The sequence below is a fragment of the Limanda limanda genome, chromosome 18, assembly GCF_963576545.1.
Source record: "Limanda limanda chromosome 18, fLimLim1.1, whole genome shotgun sequence".
Lineage (NCBI taxonomy): Eukaryota > Metazoa > Chordata > Actinopteri > Pleuronectiformes > Pleuronectidae > Limanda > Limanda limanda.
The window spans coordinates 994,733-1,018,939 of NC_083653.1; the positions used below are offsets into that span (position 1 = coordinate 994,733).

A 24,207-nucleotide genomic window follows, 5' to 3' on the forward strand; every position below is an offset into this window, starting at 1 on the left:
CCACCTGAGCTAGAGGACTTCCTGGATTTACTTTGACTTTGTCATATTTTGGGAACGCTTCCCCCCCCCACGATGCTCTGGGACTTCAGGCTCGTGCTGCTGCTCGCCATCGCGCCGCCGGCTGCAGCTGGAATTAAAGGTAAGCCCCCCCCCCCTCCTCACCGGAGGAAGACATCACACTTTTGTTCTCTGCAGCAGCAGTGAACTGGACAGGGAACCAGAGGAGACGAGGATCTGAAGAGTAAGACTTTGCAAACACGGACTGAACTCGGTGAGAACAGGAAGCAAAGCCTCTTAGGATTGCATAAGCACCGGGCTTTGGAATCCTGAAGAAGCCGGACGCTGGTTGAAGGTCCAGTGGTCAGGACTCAGGATCTCATCACGTTGGAGGTCTTCAGAAGGAGTTCTTCATGTCTTCATGTCAGATAACAGTGGTCTTCTTCCTGCTGTGTTTCTGCAGGAGCTCACAACACACTGTCATGCTTTGTGTCCCCTGAAGGCCACCGTAGATTCTCCTGCCTCCTCACCACTAGACGCCATTAAACCCATAGATATATATAAAGACTAGATATCTCGCTCGACGGAGCCGGACGTCACCACATGGCGGCCATCTTGTTGCGGGAGGCTCTCTCACCCATAACATTGTGTTGGTAGTTGTAAATAACCATAACTTGCTCAATTTTCAACCGATTTTGAAACGGTCTGGTTTGTTATAAACGTCAGAGATGTAGCTATGACACTGCATAAATTATTAACATTTTTTAGAAAATAACATAATTATTCATAAGTACACAGTGTCATATCTACATCTCTGACGTTTATAACAAACCAAACCATTTCAAAATCGGTTGAAAATTGAGCAAGTTATGGTTATTTACCAACACAATGTTATGGGTGAGAGAGCCTCCCGCAACAAGATGGCCGCCATGTGGTGACGTTCGTCTCCGTTGGCCGGCAACGCAGACGAGATATCTAGTGTTCATATCTGTGATTAAACCCCCCCGCCCTGGTCCTTTAAGAGTCAGATCCACAGAACGAGTCTCCTGATGCAGAGAAGTCAGTGATTCTGGAAACACGAGTTCAAAGCAATGAGAATAAAACAGATGTAAGGTCTCAGTTTCCCCCCCGAGGAGCCGAGGAGCTTCTGCCTTGTTTCAGACGAAACCTCACAAATAAAAAAGACAAATCTCGCCCGTGACGTTTGATACGAAACACTCGAGCTCCAGATCATCTCCTGTGATGTGTGTATTTATCCTGAAAGCTCTGAGGGGGCTGGATGCTTTTAGTCCAGGAACACTTCAAGTCCCGCGAGTGCTTTTATTTTGAGTGGGAGTGGGCACAAGGAGGGAGGGCGACCCCCCCGACCCCCCCCCCCGGCAGATGTAGCGTTACACACGTCTCTGAACCACACATCACAAACCTGCTGCCTCACAACAGACTCACACAGGAGAACAGGCCTCAGACAGATGGAAGCAGTTTGATCTTAATAATCTTCAGCCACGCGTTTTCAATTTGCTGTAAAATGAGTTTAAATTAAGGTTAAAGCAGTTTCCATGGCAACCGATGCTCTGTACACTGTTGTTTTTAGTTCAGTTTAAAGTTATTATCTTAATGCTGCAAATAAAGGTTCTGACGACACTTTTCACCTTCACCAGTTTTCTTGAGTTTAAAGCCCAACGCAAATAATTTCTTATTTTTAAAACACTTGAATCTGAGGTTTAATCTTTTTGGATTAAACAGTTGATTTTGATTTTCTGTTGATCGACAGCTGACTCATGTATAAACATCTGTTGTGTCCAGAATAAAACACGTATCATTCAACTTCTTTAAATAAACGTTAAATATTGATAAATGCAACATTAACAGAAAACTGCAGAAATGAACCTGTTTGTTTTGAGTCGCTTGTGGAAACAGAGCGATCGAAAGAGTCCGATTCTCCTGACGTGACCGAACTCCACTCAAGATCAAGATCCAGATCCAGATGTTTGTGAATGTTGTGAATGAGCTGAACCGTGTTGTGTAGTAAACACGCGTGTGATGTTGTGGTTTCAGAGAGCGGCGTGCGGCTGCACCCGGGCCCGAGGACGGAGGCCGGCGCCCCCGGACGCTTGGTGGAGCTGCTGAAGACTTCGACCCGCAGCAGAGGTTCTGAGGTCGGCCGGCGTCGACCCAAGAGGTCGGTGTTCCTCCACTCGGGCGTGAGGATCTGTCCTCAGGAGACCGTCAGCGAGGTGCTGGCCAGCCACCAGGCGTACTACCAGCTCCGAGGTACCTCCTTCTTTATAATGTCACTGATGTTCACCAGGAGGCTGCAGGAGGAGATAGAGTCCAGAGACACCGACCACATGTTGGTTCTCACATACAGAACCTGCAGAACGTGTCAGGAACATGTGAGGAACGTGTTAGGAACATGTGAGGAACATGTCAGGAACGTGTGAGGACAGGTCAGGAACATTTCAGGAACATGTCAGGAACGTGTGAGGAACGTGTGAGGAACATGTTAGGATCATGTCAGGAACATGTTAGGAACATGTTAGGATCATGTCAGGAAAGTGTGAGGAACGTGTGAGGAACATGTTAGGATCATGTCAGGAACGTGTGAGGAACGTGTCAGGAACGTGTGAGGAACATTTTAGGATCATGTTAGGAACGTGTGTGGAACGTGTCAGGAACATGTTAGGATCATGTCAGGAACGTGTGAGGAACGTGTCAGGAACATGTCAGGATCATGTCAGGAACATGTTAGGAACATGTTAGGATCATGTCAGGAAAGTGTGAGGAACGTGTGAGGAACATGTTAGGATCATGTCAGGAACGTGTGAGGAACGTGTCAGGAACGTGTGAGGAACATTTTAGGATCATGTTAGGAACGTGACAGGAACATGTTAGGAACATGTCAGGAACGTGTGAGGAACATTTTAGGATCATGTTAGGAACGTGTGTGGAACATGTCAGGAACATGTCAGGAACGTGTTAGGATCATGTTAGGAACGTGTGTGGAACGTGTCAGGAACATGTTAGGATCATGTCAGGAACGTGTGAGGAACGTGTCAGGAACATGTCAGGAACATGTCAGGAACATGTCAGGAACATGTCAGGAACGTGTGAGGAACATTTTAGGATCATGTTAGGAACGTGACAGGAACATGTTAGGAACATGTCAGGAACGTGTGAGGAACATTTTAGGATCATGTTAGGAACGTGTGTGGAACGTGTCAGGAACATGTCAGAAACATGTTAAACTCAAGAACGTGTGAGGAACGTGTCAGGAACATGTCAGGAACATGTCAGGAACGTGTGAGGAACGTGACAGGAACATGTCAGGAACATGTCAGGAACGTGTGAGGAACATTTTAGGATCATGTTAGGAACGTGACAGGAACATGTTAGGAACATGTCAGGAACGTGTGAGGAACATTTTAGGATCATGTTAGGAACGTGTGTGGAACATGTCAGGAACATGTCAGGAACGTGTTAGGATCATGTCAGGAACGTGTGAGGAACGTGTGAGGAACATGTTAGGATCATGTCAGGAACGTGTGAGGAACGTGTGAGGAACGTGTTAGGATCATGTCAGGAACATGTCAGGAACATGTCAGGAACGTGTGAGGAACATTTTAGGATCATGTTAGGAACGTGTGTGGAACATGTCAGGAACATGTCAGGAACGTGTTAGGATCATGTCAGGAACGTGTGAGGAACGTGTGAGGAACATGTTAGGATCATGTCAGGAACGTGTGAGGAACGTGTGAGGAACGTGTTAGGATCATGTCAGGAACGTGTGAGGAACATGTCAGGAACATGTGAGGAACGTGTTAGGATCATGTCCTCAGATATTGAAGTGTTTTCATATGTTTGTGGTCTTTCAGTTGAAGAGCAGGTGTGATGCTTTCACTCAGATCCCTCAAACTCAAACAGCCTCTATTTGCATTTTGTCCGTGAAGAGTCTGCTCTCGGATTTTGTTTTGCAAGTTTGTCAGAATTCCCCAACGAGCAGAATGTCAGGTGTAGAGTTGATTAATGGACGAGTAGGAGGAGGAGGAGGAGGAGGAGGAGGAGGAGGAGGAGGAGGAGGAGGAGGAGGAGGAGGAGGAGGAGGAGGAGGAGGAGGAGGAGGAGGAGGAAGAGGAGAGGAAGAGGAGAGGAAGAGGAGGAGGAGGAAGAGGAAGAGGAGGAAGAGGAGGGAAAGAGGTATTGCTCCAGGACTCGTGTCAGAACGTTCGTGCAGGTTCCTGCTCTGAACTTCAGGCGACTGACCGGGCGCTCTGACCAATCAGGAGTCAGTGAGTCATGGCTGTGACTCATCACCTCCTCCTCCTCCTCATCATCACTCTGCAGCAGAGAACATGACAAACTGTTCACTGGATACGTTTGAAACATCGCTTCCAGCCCTGAAGGGAAATGAGCCGCATGGATTTCCTCATGTTCACTAAACACTTCTGGGAAATCGTTTAAACTGAAGTTGGTGCTTTTAAAATCCAGAAAATTCAGCTTTTTCTTCCATTGAAACGAAAGAAGAGATTTTAAATCCTCAGGAAGATTTAACTCTTTGAAATGTAACTTGAGCTTTAACTTGTTTCCAAGACTTTCAGCTGTTCTGCTCATATTCAACTCGTTTGAGATCTTGCACAGTTTTTGAATAATGTCAGTTTAAGTTTCACGTTATTTATTATTTGTAGAGTTTTCCAATGGGCTCAGGAAACGTCTTCACTATTTAACAACATAGAATCTTCACAGATTTGACAGAAACCTGGTGAAAGTTTATAAATCCTGCTCGAGACCGTTTGGGAGAATTGGTAAATCTATAAAAAGAAAATAGATTTCCCCTTCAACCTGAAAGTCTGACGAGCCTTTGTGTGTTTCTGTGTGTGTGTGTTTGTGTGTGTTTGTGCGTCTCAGTGTGTCAGGAGGCCGTGTGGGAGGCCTTCAGGATCTTCTTCGACAGGATCCCCGGCACCTCAGAGTATCAGCGCTGGGTTCACACGTGTCAGCAGGAGTCGCTCTGCATCTCCGACCTCGCCAAGAACTTCAGCAGCACCGAGGAGCACATCGGCATGGTCCGCATGGTGAGTCCCCACGGGGGGGGGGGGTTTACACACAACTGGATTTAAAACAACAACAACAACAACAACAACAACAACAACAACAACAACAACAACAACATATGTGAACAAACCAGAGAATCGATGGTTCAGTTCAATCTGAAACAAACGACCTCCATCGAGATCAGAGGCTTCATTATCACAAACAAGATAATCGTTTGGCTAATTACTGCCTGAGAGTGGAGTGACACACACACACACACACACACACACACACAGACACACACACACACACAGCACACACACACACACACACACACACACACACATAGTAACAGTTGTTTTGTTGTGTGCTTGTTTGCAGAGGATGAGTCGGCTGAGAGACAGGAGGCCGCCATCACGGTGAGAACTGACATGTGACAACATGTAGTGAGTCTGTAGGAGAATCAATCAATCAATCAATCAATCAATCAATCAATCAATCAATCAATTAGTCAATCAATCAATCATCAATCAATCAATCAATCAATCAATTAATCAATCAATCAATCAATCAATCAATTAATCAATCAATCAATCATTCAATTAATCAATCAATCAATCAATCAATCAATCAATCAATTAATCAATGTTTATCATTTCACTGAGCTCAAAGTGACTGAAAGTAGAAGTAGAAGCTATAACAAATTTTGATACATAATGGTCACATTGGTTAAAAGGTTAATAAAAACAAGGGTTATATATATATATATATATATACAGTATATTTATCTATATCTTATATCTATTTTACTTTATTATGAATAACTACAAATAAAAAGAAAACACAAATAGAAAGAAAACATACTGAGCTTGAATTAAATAAGTACATTAAAGAAAATGTATGAAGTGTTTAGTGTTTACTTGTATTTAAAATATGAAGCTTGAGTTTGTCTATAACTGAAGTTGCTCATTCTATGGTTTTGTTTCATCTTGTTCAGTCGAGGATCAACGACTCCGGCACCGAAGCTCCCTGAGATCCAAGGTCCCACATCTGTCATGATTCTTAATAAACATATATATATACATAACATATACCGGTTATAGAATATAAAGTTATTCGTAGTATTAGATGATAATGTTCTGCAGGTTGAGTAACGGTGATTTCTCTCGTGGCTTCAGGTGCAGCGGTTGAGACGCTGGGCGTCACCAGCACCAGCGCCCCCCCCAGCCCAGTGAGCGCCCCCCCCAGCCCCGGCCTGGAGCACACCCCGCCCGAGGAGGAGGTGAAGGAGGAGGTGAAGGAGGTGAAGGAGGTGCAGGAGGTGGAAGAGGAGGTGGAGAAGGAGGTGAAGGAGGTCGAGAAGGAGGTGCAGGAGGTGGAAGAGGTGGAAGAGGTGCAGGCGGTCGAGGAGGAGGTTCAGGAGGTGGAGGAGGAGGTGGAGGAGGAGGTGGCGAAGGAGGTGAAGGAGGTCGAAGAGGAGGTGCAGGAGGTCGAGGAGAAGGTGCAGGAGGTGGAAGAGGTGGAAGAGGTGCAGGAGGTGGAGGAGGAGGTGGAGGTAGGAGACTTTCCAGCCAGCACTCACATTTACATGTTTAGTGGACTCCTCTCTGCAGGAGGTCCAGATGGTTTGGACCAGGACACGTCTCCTGTGAGGACAGTCTCCTGTCACAGACCTTCAGGAGGTCCAGAAGGTTTGTGACAGGAGGACACGTCTCCTGTGAGGACAGTCTCCTGTCACAGACCTTCAGGAGGTCCAGATGGTTTGGACCAGGAGACGTCTCCTGTGAGGACAGTCTCCTGTCACAGACCTTCAGGAGGTCCAGATGGTTTGGACCAGGACACGTCTCCTGTGAGGACAGTGTCTCCGTCTGATTCCTGTTTCCTGGGATCAGACGTTAGTTTGTTTGAGAGAAAGTGAAACGAGTGATTTCAGTGTTTGAACGTCTGGATCTCCAGGAGGTTTGAGGTCTGAACCCATGAACCTCGTCTGTGTTCTCCAGCTGCTCCTCCACAGGAAAGACCTTCAGTGGATTAAGTTCAGAGACACTTCCAGGTCTTTGTTGAGGAGACACATTTTCATTTGACACTTTTCTTCACAATAAGGGAGATTTTGTTCTGTTGCTTTTATCGTCAAATCTTTGCTTTTTTGTATAAACATGCTTTTATTTTGAAAGCAAAAGTCAGTAAAGATCTGAGGTTCTGTAAAAAAAACAATCATTACTAAAAGCAAAGAATTTGAAATATAAATTGAAGGATAAATAAGTAGATTCATGTAAAGACAACCCTAAGGGAGAAGTTTGTGTATTAAATACATCTCTGGTGGTAATAATTCTCTTGATTTATGTAATAATAATGGTTTTGTTCTGCTCCAGTATATAAATCATACCGGCTCTATTATCTCTATGTTTGGTCTCCACCTCCTGTGTGTGTGTGTCTGTGTGTGTGTGTGTGTGTGTCTGTGTGTGTGTGTGTGTGTGTGTGGCAGCGCTGCTTCTTCCCACAGATAATAACGTCTTTGTCCTGAATCAAGTCGTTTTGGTTCAGGAAATAGAAAGAGAAGGTTTGAATCGGAGGAAGTTCCAGGCGGAGCTTTGGTTAAACGATGTCATTTTGGACACAAATTGTCCTCGGAAATTACTGCAGTAATTTGAATTTTTGCTTTCATTTCACAAGAGCAGGTTATTACTCTTTTCATCCCGTTTGAATATGTGTTGATTATGAAGAGGGCGAGTCAGGATTGACAGCTCTGTGGTGTGTTCACTGTGGGATGGACCACACACATCTTCATACTTTCATATCCTGTGGTCAAAAGTATATCTGCTGAAATGATGTTTTACTCGTTTGCCTCCTTCGTTCTTTCACTCTTCCTTCTCGCTGGATTTATTGCTCCTTTGGTTTTTGAACTTTTCCTGTTTTCCTTCCTGACACGTTTGGCTCCCGGTCAAAGTCGATTTTAAAATTGAGTGATATATAGCAGATCGATCTCTGACTTGTGGTTTATGGGTCTTTTAAAACACGTTTTTTTGTATTTTCTTCACCTCATCAGAAGTGAACTTTGAGGAGCATTTAGCAGCTGAAGAGTCAGATGTTTCCCTTCGGAGGTGGTGGAGAACAAACTCAGAGCTAAAAGAGCTAAATTGACAGAGGCAGCGTTTTGGATCAGAAACAGAAAGTGTTGCTTCAGGTTGAAGTCGAAACCTAAATGTGTGAAGCAGAACAACTCTCTTCTTGTTGTTGTTGTTTCTCGATCCTGACTCGTGTTTGTCGTCCTGAAGGAGGCGGAGCTTCCTAACGTGGTCCCGGAGAGTCCGGTGGAGCAGATGGTGGAGTTCAGCATCGACCTGGTGGATCCGGGCTACAGAGAACTGCTGGACGACCCCGACTCGCCTCAGTACATCGACCTGGCTCATCACCTGCAGGACCAGGTGGGCTTCACTCTGTGGACACGTTTCATCTCAAAGAGAAACATTAACTCTGATTTGAAGGAACTAGCTAGCTTCCAAACTCTCTTGAGCTCAACACTGCTAACCCTAACCCTAATTGTCAGAAAAATCTAGAAATGTGGGAACATAGATCTGACCCGTCAAACTAACTCTGGGTTTCAGTTCAGTTGTAGACGTGATTTATTTCAACCGGAGGAATCAACACCTGCAGCAGATCAGAGATAAAACAAGATGAAGACAGAGAAACATCTGGATCTGACTGCATGTTTAACAGCTCCTCCTGCTCCTCCTCATGCTCCTCGTCCTCCTCCTGCTCCTCGTCTTCCTCCTCCTCCTCCTCCTGCTCCTCGTCTTCCTCCTGCTCCTCGTCCTCCTCCAGCTCCTCCTGCTCCTCGTCTTCCTCCTGCTCCTCGTCCTCCTCCAGCTCCTCCTGCTCCTCGTCTTCCTCCTGCTCCTCCTGCTCCCTGTCCTCCTCCTGCTCCTCGTCTTCCTCCTGCTCCTCCTGCTCCCTGTCCTCCTCCTGCTCCTCGTCTTCCTCCTCCTCCTCCTGCTCTCTGCCCTCCTCCTGCTCCCTGTCCTCCTCCTGCTCTCTGCCCTCCTCCTGCTCCCTGTTCTCCTCCTGCTCCTCGTCTTCCTCCTCCTCCTCGTCCTCCTCCTGCTCTCTGCCCTCCTCCTGCTCCTCGTCCTCCTCCTGCTCTCTGTTCTCCTCCTGCTCCCTGTCCTCCTCCTGCTCTCTGTCCTCCTCCTGCTCTCTGCCCTCCTCCTGCTCCCTGTTCTCCTCCTGCTCCTCCTCCTCCTGCTGCCTGTTCTTCTCCTGCTCCTCGTCTTCCTCCTCCTCCTCGTCCTCCTCCTGCTCCCTGTCCTCCTCCTGCTCTCTGCCCTCCTCCTGCTCCCTGTTCTCCTCCTGCTCCTCCTCCTCCTGCTGCCTGTGCTCCTCCTGCTCCTTGTCCTCCTCCTGCTCCTCCTGCTCCTTGTCCTCCTCCTCCTCCTGCTCCTCCTGCTCCTCCTGCTCCTATAGTCTTCCTCCTGCTCCTCCTGCTCCTTGTCCTCCTCCTCCTCCTGCTCCTCCTGCTCCTCCTGCTCCTATAGTCTTCCTCCTGCTCCTCCTGCTCCTTGTCCCCCTCCTGCTCCCTGTCCTCCTCCTGCTCCTCCTGCTCCTTGTCCTTGGAGGAGGAGGAGGAGGAGGAGGAGGAGGAGGAGGAGGAGGAGGAGGAACTCCACATGTTGTCTCTGCTCATTGTGTGACTCTGATCTTCAGGATCATTTAGCGGCTGCACGCGAGGACCTGAAGTCTCCTTTAAAGACGATTATGTCATCAGAGCGAGCAGCTGCTTCACCGAGTCACTGAGTTCACCTCCTCCTGGTGGGGGGGGTGGGGGGGGGGGGGCACTGGCCTCCTGCTCAGGGACCTGCTCACGTGTTCCTCTCGCTGAACGTTGTGTTTCTCTTCCAGATGCAACACGTGTTCGACCATCTCCCAGGATTCAAAGGAATCCACGTTGTGAGAATCAGGTGAGAAACGATGATCTGAAACAAAGACACAATGTGTCGTGTGTGTGCGATTGTGCGTCAGTGTCTGAAGCTAAAACGAAACAGGCAAATTGGAGACACACTACCTCACAATGAGCAACCTTGGGCCTCTTTGCCCGGCTCCCCCACCTCAACAAGTCCTCATAAGTCTTATGGGTTCTCTCTTTATCCCCTTTTCAAAATTGGTTGTACATGTAAGATATTTATGTATGTATTTATATATATATATATATATATATATATACTGTATATGTAATAGTAGAACATGAAATGTGGCATTTTATTTTATTTTATTTTATTTTTGTTACTTCGGAAGGTCGGAATCACATGTGACCTCTGAGTCATGATGATGTCATTAGATTCAGATGGAGCAGATTGATTGGCTGCTGGTAGTTTGAATTATAATCTTTCATCTAATGGCCGTTCCACGCTGCGCCACCTTCAGGTTTCTGGTTGAACTGCACTCAGCGTCTGTGACAGAAGTCGTTTGCAGATCAGATTCATAAATGAACTTCATCCTCTTTAAATACAGACGGGTTTGATATGAAGGGAGGAGACGCCTCCGCTGACTTGAAGTCTGGTGGATTTAAAACCGTTGCTTGACTTTACTGGTGAAACTCAAAGGTCCTGATTCTCTCCAGGCCGTCAACAAGCTGCTGAACCAACCTGAATCTCTGCACATGAGTCACACACACACACACACACACACACACACACACACACACAGTTGTCGTGTGCTCTCTGTTTCCCTGGTTACAGAATCTGCTGGAGACATTATCTTCCACGGCTTAAAAAAAACTGTGTTGAAAATCAAATAAGTGACATAAATAAATCCTAACTATTGAAAAGGACAAAATATGAAGAAGTGATTTTCTCCTGAGATGTGGACGGACTGAGGAGGAGTGTGGAACCAAGTGGATTATCATGAGAACTTGATTTACACTCGTTTCCTTCTGCCGTCAGGTTGATGCTCTGTGGAAAATCTAAATGAACAGCAGAACATAAACATACTAATAACTCTTCATTTTCTAGATCATCACTTGTGTGGTTGTGTGTAGAATTCAAAGGTCCACAGGATTTCTTCTCATCCTCTTCTTCTTTGTTTCCTTCTCCGCTCCGGCAGCGAGATCCAGGACACTGACGGGTGAGTGACAGAGAAACGTTCTCCTGTAGCTTCACCTCCTGGGTTTGTTCAGGTTGATTCACTCAGAGCTGGAAATAGAAATGTTGAAATGTTGAAATGTTGAAATGTTGAACTGGACACGAGGAAACTGCTGAGAACTTTGTGTGACTCCTGGTCCGAGGTCAACATGAGGCTGTGGAGCTGCTGTTGGTTAGAGTTCAGGTTCCTCTCGTTCCCAGAGTCTCAGGCTGACGGATTCAATCAGGAACATTTTGATTTATTATGTTTATTGTTCCTCAGAGAGTAAAACGGTTCAGTGGCTATTTTACTAACAATATTTTAAACATCTCACGTTCGCTTTGAGGGTATTTATTTAAAAGTGTGGCAAACTTTCACGTGGATTCACGGATGAAATTATCAGAATTTGGTGTCAAAGGTCAAAGGTCATATTTTTAGATATATCAGGAAACAGAAAGATGGTCTCAAAGATGAACTGGTGAAGGTCAAAGTTCAAGTTGAGTCTGGAAAAATGGTTTCTAGACTGAAGCTGCAGGTTGGTAGTTGTATTCCTGACTCAGCGACAGAATGGAGGATCATGGTGGGCGGGGCTGGGGGCGGGGACTGTATACTTGTGACATCACAACCTCCCAGGAGGCCTCAGGCTCGTTTCAGAAAAAAAAGCTGTTTGCATTTCTCTGATACTTTGGTCATATTCATAAAGTTTATGAACAAAAGAGACTTGGAAATCTCTTTTCTACAACACAGGACCTTTAAGTGACAGAATCCAGGAGGACGCAGTGTGTGTGTGTGTGTGGGGGGGGGGGGGGGGGGGGACATGTGACGCTGCTTTCTACATCAGATAAGAGGCAGGAGGTCTTTGTTCTGTTCAGAGAAGACAACAGCAGAAGAACAAAGCTGTTGTGCCTGGTTTCATGGCGGCTGATCTCCTCAGAGAGGAAGTGAAGGAGACTGTAACGTGTTGGCTCCTCCCACAGGCCGCCGCTGACTTCATCAGAGCAGGAATAGAAACAACTTAGATGCTGGGATTAGAGACCAGGTGAGGACACGGCTGTGGAGACGCATTGGACCAGTTAACAACAGCACTCTGAAGAAAATCATGGAAACGCCACGTGAAGAAAACTGTGAAACCACCTGTAGAGAGAAGTTGTGTTAACATTCACACAAAGAGATCAGGTTCACGTCAGACAAACGACTGAAACCTGATGAAGAAGAGCTTTGGTGTTTGTGACGTCAGTAAAAACACAAACACAAGACATTTCACATCCGGAGAATCAGCTTCTCTCTTGATGACATTTGTTCTGTAGAATATCGACGACGTCCTTTTGCATTCTGTTCAAATTCAGCTTCAGATTCTCGTGCCTGGCATTTTGAAAAGTTCTCTTCTCTCTGCAGCAACACACGTCCATTGATTATTGACCCAGAAACCCAGAGTTACATGAACATCTGGGTTTGAGGAACCGGAGCTTCCTCCTGCAGAAGGTTGATTCTCACGAGTTGATCAATAAGAGTTGGAGTTGAACCCTCACATCTTGTTTTCCAGGCCTGGAGGAATCTCCGTGCACTACTCTCTGCTCTTTGAGATCAATTCTCCTAAAATCAACTCGGAGAACTCCGAGACGGCGTCCGGCGAACCGGAGTCCAGCGCCGCCGCCGCCCTCAGGGACCTGGTGACCACGGCGTTACGGGAGGAGGCGTCGCTGCCCATCGACCTGGACTCGCTCAACTTCCAACCAGGTAACCTCCGATCTTCATGTTCTAACTGAAACATGTGAAAGGAGCTTCTCCAGCACGAAGGAGAGCTGGAATCAGTTCATGTGTCTCAAGTATAAACAGACGTGATGATGCTTTGGTTTCTTCACAGAGATGATTCACCTTCCAGCACTGACCTCTACCTCCTCAGTAGAAGTCGTGGACGAGGTGAGATCATTATTAGCAAATATTGATTGGTTATGAATTGTTTAAAAGCATTTTTTTCCAGGAACTCAAACGAGGTTCCTCTGTCTCTCCACAGTCCAGCGAGCCGGACTCACACAACGAGTTGGAGGTCCTCACCGAGGAGCCGGAGGTGGAGAAGCCTCGTCTGGAGGTTCCTCTCACTCCCATGGAGAAGGAGAACGCCCTGGTGACCCTGCTGGACCCCACGGCTGTTCCAGAGAGCAGCCCTCCTCCCCCCGCCTCAGAGGAGGTGACCCACGAGCCTGAGGAGGTTGATGTGAGCGAGCCTGAGCCATCGAGTGAAGACGAGAAGGAAGAAGAACGTCTGATCATTACACACGAGATCGAAACCATTCATCACCATGAAACCGGCGAGCTGGTGAGAGACTTCATCGCGACCCCGACCGACGCTGCGTTCGTCCGTCTGTCTCCAAACCGGATCTCAGTGGAAGACCTGAATCCTGTCGAGAGCGAAGATCCTCAGTTCACCTCGACTCCTCAGTTCCTACTGACCACAGCTCCTGCTGGAGAGGAACCATCTGACCTGGGTCTAGCTGTCACGACCATCTCAGCCATCACAGGCCAGACGCCCACTGACACCACAGGGACTCTCCTGGAGGTCGAGGAGGAAAACAATCTTCCAGAAGAGGAGGAGGTGGATCTGACTGTCCATGAACCTGAGGGAGAACCACAGGAAGCATTAGGAGCCGAGGTTTACGAGGTTCTGCAGCCAAATCCTGAAGGAGCTGAGGTCTCTGAACCAGAAGAAGAGAATTTAGAAGATTTAGGAGCAAACTTGGAAGTTTCTGAGTCAGAGGGAGAGTCTGTGGTGGAGACTCCAGAGGAGCCAGAAGAACCTGAGGTTCCAGGGATGGAGGAGGAGGAACTCGAAACAGCAGTTGAAGTTTTACAACCAGATGAGGAATTAGCTGAAGTTGCAGAAGTTAAAGTTGATGTAGATGAAACAATTTCAGAAACAGAAGAGGTTCTCAAGGAAACTGTACCTGAGGTTCCTGAGGAAATAGAAATTCCAGAGGAAACTGTACCTGAAGTTCCAGAGGAAATGGTACTAGACGTTCCTGAGGAAGCTGTACCTGAAGTTCCAGAGGAAACTGTACCTGACGTTCCAGAGGAAACTGTACCTGAAGATCCTGAGGAAGCTGTACCTGAAGTTCCAGAGGAAACTGTACCTGACGTTCCAGAGGAAACTGTAACTGACGTTCCAGAGGAAACTGTACCTGAAGATCCTGAGGAAGCTGTACCTGAAGTTCCAGAGGAAACTGTACCTGACGTTCCAGAGGAAACTGTACCTGAAGATCCTGAGGAAATGGTACTTGAAGTTCCTGAGGAAATACTACCTGATGTTCCTGAGGAAACTGTACCTGAAGTTCCTGAGGAAATGGTACTAGAAGTTCCTGAGGAAGCTGTACCTGAAGCTCCTGAGAGAGCTGTACCTGAAGTTCCTGAAGAAATGGTACTAGAAGTTCCTGAGGAAACTGTACCTGAAGATCCTGAGGAAGCTGTACCTGAAGTTCCAGAGAAAGCTGTACCTGAAGTTCCAGAGGAAACTGTACCTGAAGTTCCTGAGGAAACTGTACCTGAAGTTCCTGAGGAAACTGTACCTGAAGTTCCTGAGGAAACTGTACCTGACGTTCCTGAGGAAGCTGTACCAGAACTTCCTGAGGAAATACTACCTGACGTTCCTGAGGAAACTGTACCGGAAGTTCCTGAGGAAGCTGTACCTGAAGTTCCTGAGGAAACTGTACCTGACGTTCCTGAGGAAACTGTACCTGAAGTTCCTGAGGAAGCTGTACCTGAAGTCCCTCAGGAAACTTTACCTGAAGTTCCTGAGGAAACTGTACCTGAAGTTCCTGAGGAAACTGTACCTGACGTTCCTGAGGAAGCTGTACCAGAACTTCCTGAGGAAATACTACCTGAAGTTCCAGAGGAAACTGTACCTGAAGTTCCAGAGGAAACAGCTTCAGAGCCACAACTTCCTGAAGAAGTTGTAGAAGAGGCTGAATCAGAGGACGGCACGGTGGATATTTTACCTTCAGTTGAAGACCTTCCTGTGGTTTCAGAGTCAGAATCAAAGGACTTGGTAGAAGAAGCTCCAGAAGCAGAAGAGGAGGCTGTTGAGGTCCAGGAACTGAATCCAGAGGTGGAAACAGTTGAGATGTTAGAACCCCAAATTAAAGAAGCTGTTACTGAGCCACCAGCAGAAGCCATTAAAATCCTTTACCCACTGGACTCTATGGAGGACCTTCACTTTGGAGAGGACCTGTTCGAGGTTGTGGAAGATAACGAGTTCCTTCAGCCTGTGGGACCTGACGACCACCACCTCCTGGAGGAAGACAATCTACCCGTCCTCCTCCATCCTTCGGTGGAGGAGGTCGGAGAACCTGATCAGGAGAATCCCATCGTGGATCCTTTCTCTGTTGAGGAGGAAGTGGACGTCTCCGACCCGAGGGTGGAGAGCGACCTCCTCACCACTGGAGAAGAAGCAGAGTCTGAAGCGGCCTCAGTGAACGCAGGTGAGAAGGTTTCTGTGATGTTCATGGAGATGTGCACTGACAGAAGATCATTAAAGATCCTCTCACACATTCATGTTCTATCTTCAGGACGACTTACTGAAGCTTCCTCCATTTTATAAACACAACAAACACAAACTGGACTCGTGGGAAGTTTCAGATCCTAACGAGCTCCTTGTAGATGTAACGTGGGGATTTGAAGTTTCTTCAGGAAGCAGATTCAAGCTTTTAGATTTTCCTCCGACTCATTGTTGAACTTTGAACTCTTGATTCTGTCTCTGAGGTTTCACAGCGTCGGCCGCTCCAGAGACGGAGGGGGCGGAGTCCTCCAGTGTGACGGCAGCTCCGGGTCCAGACGCCGTCCCGACCCCCCCGCTGTCTCCCGTGGACCAGTCCGAGGCGTCGCCCCCCCGCCCGACGGTGGACTCTGGACTCTTTGAGGAACCAGTGATCCCCCCCGCTCCCGTGTCCTCAGAGGACGACATCACGGCGCCGGACGAGAAACAACCGGCCGTGGTCATCATCGGTGAAGACCTGGAGGAGCCGGTGCAGACAGGAAGTGAGATCACCACCAGCTCGCCGGCGGCGGCTGAAGACGGCGTGGACGAGGCCGTGCAGGACTTGGCCGTGGAGCTGGACCAAACCGACGTGGCGTCCACGGAGGCCAGCGAGCTGCCGGACGAGGGGAGTGGCTTCACATGGGCGGGGGAGGAGCTCGCCACCGTAGGGGCCACGGCACAGACGCCAGTGAGATACCTGACCACGCCCTCCATGACCACGGCCAGCAACGGGCGGGAGCTGGTGGTGTTCTTCAGCCTCCGGGTCACCAACATGGACTTCTCCGAGGATCTCTTCAACAAGACGTCGTCCGAGTACCGATCTCTGGAGAACACCTTCCTCCACATGGTGAGTAGAAACCACACGTCTTCACCGGTGGGATCTCAGGGTCAGGTGGTTAACATGTGGGAGGAGTTAATCTAAGAGACGTCTCATTAGGAGACGTTCTGCTGAGCGTCCCTCCCGTCTTTAAGTCAATCTGATTCTAACTGCTTCACGGTTCTTAACGACTTGAACAAAAAGCTTCCGACGGATTGAAAGATCATCTGCTGCTAATTGAGAGGATTTACAAACCACAAGGGGGGGGGGGGGGTTAATCAGAGCCGCATCCGATGAGCAATCAAAGAGCAGAAGAAGAGTTTGAACTTCATTAAACCCAATTCCCTCAAGTCAATGGAGGTTAAAGAGATTGTGTTTACGCTTTGTCACCAGAGGGAAAGTTCCAGTTTGTCTCATGAGCTTCAGATTGTTTCTGTCTGAGCTGGAAACGATTCTCCTGCTTCACACGTTCATCAGTTCATCAGTTCATCAATCCATCAGTTCATCAGTTCATCAGTTCATCAGTTCATCAGTTCATCAGTTCATCAGTTCATCAGTTCATCAGTTCATCAGTCCATCAGTTCATCAGTTCATCAGTTCATCAGTTCATCAATTCATCAATTCATCAGTTCCTCATTTCATCAGTTCATCAATTCATCAGTTCATCAGTTCATCAGTTCATCAGTTCATCAATTCATCAGTTCATCAGTTCATCAGTTCATCAGTTCATCAGTTTATCAGTTTATCAGTTCATCAGTTCATCAATTCATCAGTTCATCAGTTCATCAGTTCATCAGTTCATCAATTCATCAGTTCATCAGTTCACACGTTCATCAGTTCATCAGTTCCTCAGTTCATCAGTTCATCAGTTCATCAGTTCATCAGTTCATCAGTTCATCAATTCATCAGTTCATCAGTTCATCAGTTCATCAGTTCGTCAGTTCATCAGTTCATCAGTTCAACAGTTCATCAGTTCATCAGTTCATCAGTTCATCAGTTCATCAGTTCATCAGTTCCTCAGTTCATCAGTTCATCAGTTCATCAGTTCATCAATTCATCAGTCCATCAGTTCATCAGTTCATCAGTTCATCAGTTCATCAGTTCATCAGTTCATCAGTTCAACAGTTCATCAGTTCATCAGTTCATCAATTCATCAGTTCATCAGTTCATCAGTTCATCAGTTCATCAGTTCATCAGTTTATCAATTCATCAATTCATCAGTTCATCAGTTCATCAATTCATCAGTTCATCAGTTCATCAGTTCATCAGTTCATCAGTTCATCAATTCATCAGTTCATCAGTTCATCAGTTCATCAATTCATCAGTTCATCAGTTCATCAATTCATCAGTTCATCAGTTCATCAGTTCATCAGTTCATCAGTTCATCAATCCATCAGTTCATCAGTTCATCAGTTCATCAGTTTATCAGTTCATCAGTTCATCAGTTCATCAGTTCATCAGTTCATCAGTTCATCAGTTCATCAGTTCATCAATTCATCAGTTCATCAATTCATCAGTTCATCAGTTCATCAGTTCATCAATTCATCAGTTCATCAGTTCATCAGTTCATCAGTTCATCAGTTCATCAGTTCATCAGTTTATCAGTTCATCAGTTCATCAGTTCATCAATTCATCAATTCATCAGTTCATCAGTTCATCAGTTCATCAGTTATCAGTTCATCAATTCATCAATTCATCAGTTCATCAGTACATCAGTTCATCAGTTCATCAGTTAATCAGTTCATCAATTCATCAGTTCATCAGTTCATCAGTTCATCAGTTCATCAGTTCATCAGTTCATCAATTCATCAGTTCATCAGTTCATCAATTCATCAGTTCATCAATTCATCAGTTCATCAGTTCATCAGTTCATCAATTCATCAGTTCATCAGTTCATCAGTTCATCAGTTCATCAGTCCATCAGTTCATCAGTTCATCAGTTCATCAGTCCATCAGTTCATCAGTTCATCAGTTCATCAGTTATCAGTTCATCAATTCATCAATTCATCAGTTCATCAGTACATCAGTTCATCAGTTCATCAGTTAATCAGTTCATCAATTCATCAGTTCATCAGTTCATCAGTTCATCAGTTCATCAGTTCACACGTTCATCTGTTCATCAGTTCATCAGTTCATCAGTTCATCAGTTCATCAGTTCATCAGTTCACAGCTCGACAAGCTGCTGCAGCTCGAGCTCATTAGTCGAGTCGTCAAGAAATCAAAAGGTCGAAGCTTCAGGAACATTAATTATCAGACACTTAACATCAGGTCCTGGTTTTCTTTAAGGTCACAAGAATCAATACCAACACAGAAACTAAAGAAATACATGATGATGATGATGAGGATGATGATGATGATGATGATGATGATGATGATGATGATGATGATGATGATGATGATGATGATGATGATGATGATGATGATGATGATGATGATGATGATGATGATGATGATGATGATGATGATGATGATGATGATGATGATGATTATAGAGCTCTCATCCAGAAGTTCTGGACTTTAACTGTGATTATTCACTCTCTTGTGTTATAGATGCAGTGAAGCACACATTGTGTTGTTTTATGAGTTTATATTATACATTTTCCTATTCTCCTGTGTCTCTAGGATAATAATTAATAACGTGGTCACCATTAGATCACCATAGCTGGGGTGAATATGAAACAAGAGGAAGAGACAAATAAAGCACTGCCAGCAAATCTCTTATGAAGAAGCATCTTCTGAGTCCTCAAATTAATTATCTGATGAATAGAACATGTTATTAAAGATCTCCACGTTTTCTGGATGGATCTGAAAATTAATCTGCTCAACACTTCTGTGAACTGCGTCAGAGAAACACAAATGTTGTTTGAGGCCGAGGCTTTTCAGAGAGTGTCTGTTTCTGTGTGTGTGAGTGTGAGAGTGTGAGTGTGAGAGTGTGTGTGTGTGTGTGTGTGTGTTTAAGTGGATCTATAAAGACGTTAATTTGTTCGTGTGGTGTAAACTTTGAGGAGACGACTCTTCGACCTCGATCACAAAACGAATGAGTGAAGAAACGTGACACTGAAATAAAGTCAAGTCGTTTAACTGCATCTCTCGACAATAACAACACAATCACATCAGAGGCAGTCGCTGCGGTTTATCATCTCACGACACACACACACACACACACACACACACACACACACACACACACACACACACACACACACACACACAGCATATAATAATGATTCACTCTTGTTGTTTTCATGCAGATAAAATCAGATCAGAAAGAAATTTGAATTTCACTCGAGGCTCGGAGGCAAATTTCTAACATCATATTCCGCGACAGTAGAATCGTCTCTAACGAGTTATGAATCATTTAAAAACCAGATCGAGATCACATCTGACGTTTGTGTCTCAGTAGATGTTCTGCAATCCTAAACTAACTCATATAAAAATGTATCAGAATTTAAATTATTTTTACTCAGACTCAAACTTTTATTGTGGAAATAAACTTCACGCTGACCTGAGTGAACTTCACAGATCGTTGGAACTTATTCTGGATTTTTAGATTTAGCTCAACTCATGAAAAAGCTGCATTTAGTTAAATGTTTTATGAGCTGATTAAGAAATAGAGATGAAATGCACACGTGTCAGTTTCCATCAGTCGGTGCAGCTGTAGGAACCCAGAGAAGTGAGATGATCTTCTTCCTCTTTTTGTTTCTCAGTAGTTTTGTTTCTCTTGTAAATGTTTTATATAAAAGGTCAGAAGATGAAACTCTGCTCTGACGTGTTCAAGCTGCTCCTCATGTTCGATGAGGAGTCGATTCGATGAATCATTAACATCGATGAACTGTCCTCTGACTGTTTAATAATAATAATAATGAATAATAAAGTATCCATCTATCTATCACCAACAAACTGAGAGTGCTCACCTGGTGTTTGCAGCTGATGCCGTTCCTGCAGGCCAACCTGACCGGCTTCAGGAACCTGGAGGTCCTGAACTTCAGGAAAGGCAGCGTGGTCGTCAACAGCAAGATGAAGTTCGCCAAGTCGGTTCCGTACAACATCACCGAGGCCGTGACCTGCGTCCTGGAGGAGTTCTGCTCGGCCGCCGCCAGGAACCTGCACATCCAGATCGACACGCACTCGCTGGACATCGAACCAGGTACCGCGGTCGGACCACACGTCCACCGTGCCAAAACACAGAACTCATTCAATCACCATCACTGGTTTTAAAGGCTTTGGGTTTGCTGTTTTTGAATCAGTGAATATTTCCACAGAATTCCTTTGTGTTATTGTTAAGAAGAATCTTCATTGTTCAGAACTGAATCTTTTATAACCTCAGACTTTGGGGAGAAACCTTTGAGCGTGTGTGAGTTCCTCTTCGGCTCCACAGCGTCCAACGACATCTTTGAATGTGTGTGATAAAACACTCAGCAGCTTCTTAGAATAAGCCGCTGCCGCTCTTCTTTGAATGCTGCTCTCGCTCAATAAGCTTTGTCTTGTAATATTCTTTACAGATGAAGCCGAGATCACAAACGCATTCAAATAGACTCAGTAATTAGGTCTATGTGTCAAATCAGCCCAATGCACTGTGGGACTGCACAGAACATCACAGGCCGAAGAGCAGTGATGAAGACGAGCAGTGAGTCACGAAGAAGGAAGTGCTGCCGCGACAGCTTCTGCCTCCGAGGCAGCAAGTTGTGTTTCAAACGATCGTGTTGGTTGTGATAAAACGAAAGATTTACTGTGTTGTGTACTCGCTGCTTCATGCATCCACAGCACTACTGCAAGTACAGATCATAATATATATATATATATATATATATATATATATATATATATATATATATATATATATATATATATATATATAATTACATGTACATGTATTGGAAATCAGATATAAAAACAAGGTTCACAGAAATGTTCTTTAAACTTTTCACATTAAACAATATCTATTCTCTATATGTGTAACTGTAACTGAATGAAGTTTTTATTTAGATTCTTAAAATCTGGATCATTATCTCGATCCACTTGTTCAACATGTTAAGAAATTCACAAAAATGTGGAAAATGTCCCAAAGTTAAAGAAAATGATAAATGAATTCCTGGATCTGCAAATCTGCTCCGAACTTTTCAAGAAAATCAGTTGCGTAATCCTGTGATCGCAGACACTAGGGGGCGCTCTGATGAATGCTAACGTCCGATCTTTGTGTTTCCCGATGACCTCTAACGTTCTCTCCCTCCTCTCAGCCGATCAGGCGGATCCCTGCAAGTTTCTGGCCTGTGACGAGTTCTCTCGCTGTGAAGTGAGCGGCCGGACGAAGGAGGCGCGCTGCGTGTGCGAGCCCGGCTTCCTGTCGCTGGACGAGCTGCCGTGTCAGAGCGTCTGCGTCCTGCAGCCCGACTACTGCCGAGGCCGGGGGGCGTGTCACATCCGGCGTGGCCACGGCGCCGTGTGCAGGTAACGACCAGCAGGGGCTGATGGGATATCGAGGGTCAGAGGCCGAGCAGCTCAGTGGTGTTCCTTTAATATGAGCTGAAGACAAATAATCTGCAAAAGTTTCAACCTTTTATAACATTGTTATGACGTCTAACTGGACCATGTTGTTTTTCATTAATCCTTTTATTAGATCTTTAGGATTTGATGAGAGTTCGAACACTTAACGACGCCTCAGGACGTTTTAATGTGTTTAATACGATGATGTTGCTGTTCTACACTGATTGTGTCCGTGTGGCTTCTTCTTCCAGCTGATCTCTATTATAACTCTATTATTATCTATCATATTATAACTCACAACCTCTTCAAGACACTTTTTATTCTTCAGGTTCCTCTCAACTCTGATAAAGACACTGAGCCTCTGCAGTGGGAGGAAGATTTAATCTGTCACATGATCACACAGGGTCACATGATGGTTGTTTAACGATGACACAGTGTGAGTGACAGTAAACATCTGAATCTGCTTCACAGTAAATAAACAAATTAAATGCAGCATGAGGTTTAAAGTGGTTTTAAATGACTTGTAGATTTTCTCCCTCTCACATCTTCAGCCGTCGGCAGCGTCAATCGATGCTCAGTTGATTTTTAATGGAGAGGAGGCGTTTGTTTTATTCACTGGTTCCAAGTCGCAGACAGAGAACTCTCATTTCAACCCTGTTCGCTCAGCAGCTCGTCTCCCAGCAGCGGAACCAGAGACGTTTAAAAGTTACGATCTTATTTCCATCATCAGAACTGTTCAGAAACGTCTGAATTCTCCCAGTGAACGATGAGTGAGCTCGAGTGCAAACGAGCGGCTCGATGACTGAAAGGTCGACAGCTGCCGTTAAACCAAACGTCTGAATCATGTTGTTTTCTCTTCGATTTACATTTAAATCAGGATATTAAATTCTAAAAAGGTCGAGTAGATCAATAATTCACATGAAAGAGACAAACAAATTCGTGGAAAGTGAGAAAAACTCTTTTATTTCTTTAGTTTTCTGCATTTATGAAAGGATTGAACACAACAAGGTGTTTAAATCTGTCAGAGGAGAAGCAGAGAAAGATTCATATCTGAAAAACTCACAGATGATCTTTTGGATCAACATGTTTTATGTTTTTATTGATGAAAAAATATTTTATTGACTCAGAAGCTTTTTAACTGAGCTTGTACAGATTTTAGAAATATGAAGAATTTGAAGTCTCTCACATCGACACGAGATTCCGATTCCTCTGGATCTCGCTCTGACTCTCTGGACACAGCCAGGACTCTGGTTTCTGTGGGAGTTTCTGTTTCTGCAGTGTCTCTCTCACACCTGCTTCATTTCTCTTCCTCCACAGATACGACAACAGGTACTCCCTCGCCGGCCGGGCCAGTTAAACACGCCCGGCCCTGGACGGCACCTGAGAGTACGACTGAAGGTAAGAGGAGTCGTTCTGCTGAAACCTCTCGAGTGCAATCACCTGTCTCTGTGAGAAGCTGCTGCTCACTCAGCGAGAAATCCTCCACAGCAAACTCGTCTTCCTGGTTTTATTGGGACAGACTGCAGAGTTTTAATCTGTCTCCACCGTCTCAAGCTAAATTGGTTTAGAGCTGCAGCGTTAAAACAGACGCAGAGTAATCAAACCTCCCAGAGGACGCCGGGACGTCTTCTGAGGACCTGTCTCCATGAGTCAACACACCGGGATCCGTCTCCTCGTCTCACCTCAGTGATTAGTCTGGTCCTGATCCTCTTTTGGGGTCTGAGCTGAGCGGGAAGCTCAGGACGTCTCAACACGTCCCAACACAAACATCAATACTTCACATTTAAGAGGCTTTTGGTGAAGATAAAGAACGGTGACGCTCCTCAGCAGCTTCAGCTCCTCAAACCAAACAAACATCTTTAATTCTGAAGCTCATTCCCAGAAGTTAGAGCTCAAGTTGGAGTTCATCCTCATTCACAGAGAAAACTCCTCACGCGTCTGTGAATAACAGAGAAGTTCCTGGAAAGCTCCGTGTAAATGAGCTCTAATTCTAGAAAAGAACATTTGCACTGAATGAACACGAACAAGTAGAATCAGAATCTAATGATGAATAAATTCATTATTGTGTGAATCTTCTTCAATTTAAACTTGTGTAATATTTTAAATCACGTGAACGTCTCCTTTGTCTCTGCAGACGAATCAGGTGGAAACTCGTCAAAGCCTCGAAGACGAAGAAGAGTTTTCAGAATAAAAGTCGTCAGAGCTTCCGATCAGAGACGATTTTCCTTCCGGGGAAACA

General features: G+C 45.5%; 1 protein-coding gene across 1 annotated transcript; it reads left to right on the forward strand.

Moving 5' to 3' along the window:
* The first annotated feature begins 72 nt into the window (after positions 1 to 72).
* LOC133024791 (interphotoreceptor matrix proteoglycan 2) lies at positions 73 to 23,325 on the forward strand. The gene is made up of 19 exons (XM_061091963.1): positions 73 to 139; positions 2,053 to 2,268; positions 4,900 to 5,066; positions 5,407 to 5,444; positions 6,023 to 6,066; positions 6,204 to 6,319; positions 8,301 to 8,450; positions 9,922 to 9,980; positions 12,683 to 12,876; positions 13,004 to 13,059; positions 13,154 to 13,288; positions 13,370 to 14,215; positions 14,304 to 14,479; positions 14,570 to 15,063; positions 15,159 to 15,611; positions 15,901 to 16,514; positions 20,412 to 20,631; positions 21,722 to 21,932; positions 23,286 to 23,325. The coding sequence occupies exons 1-19, from the start codon at positions 73 to 75 to the stop codon at positions 23,323 to 23,325; spliced, it is 4,296 nt and encodes a 1,431-aa protein (XP_060947946.1).
* Positions 23,326 to 24,207: the final 882 nt, after the last annotated feature.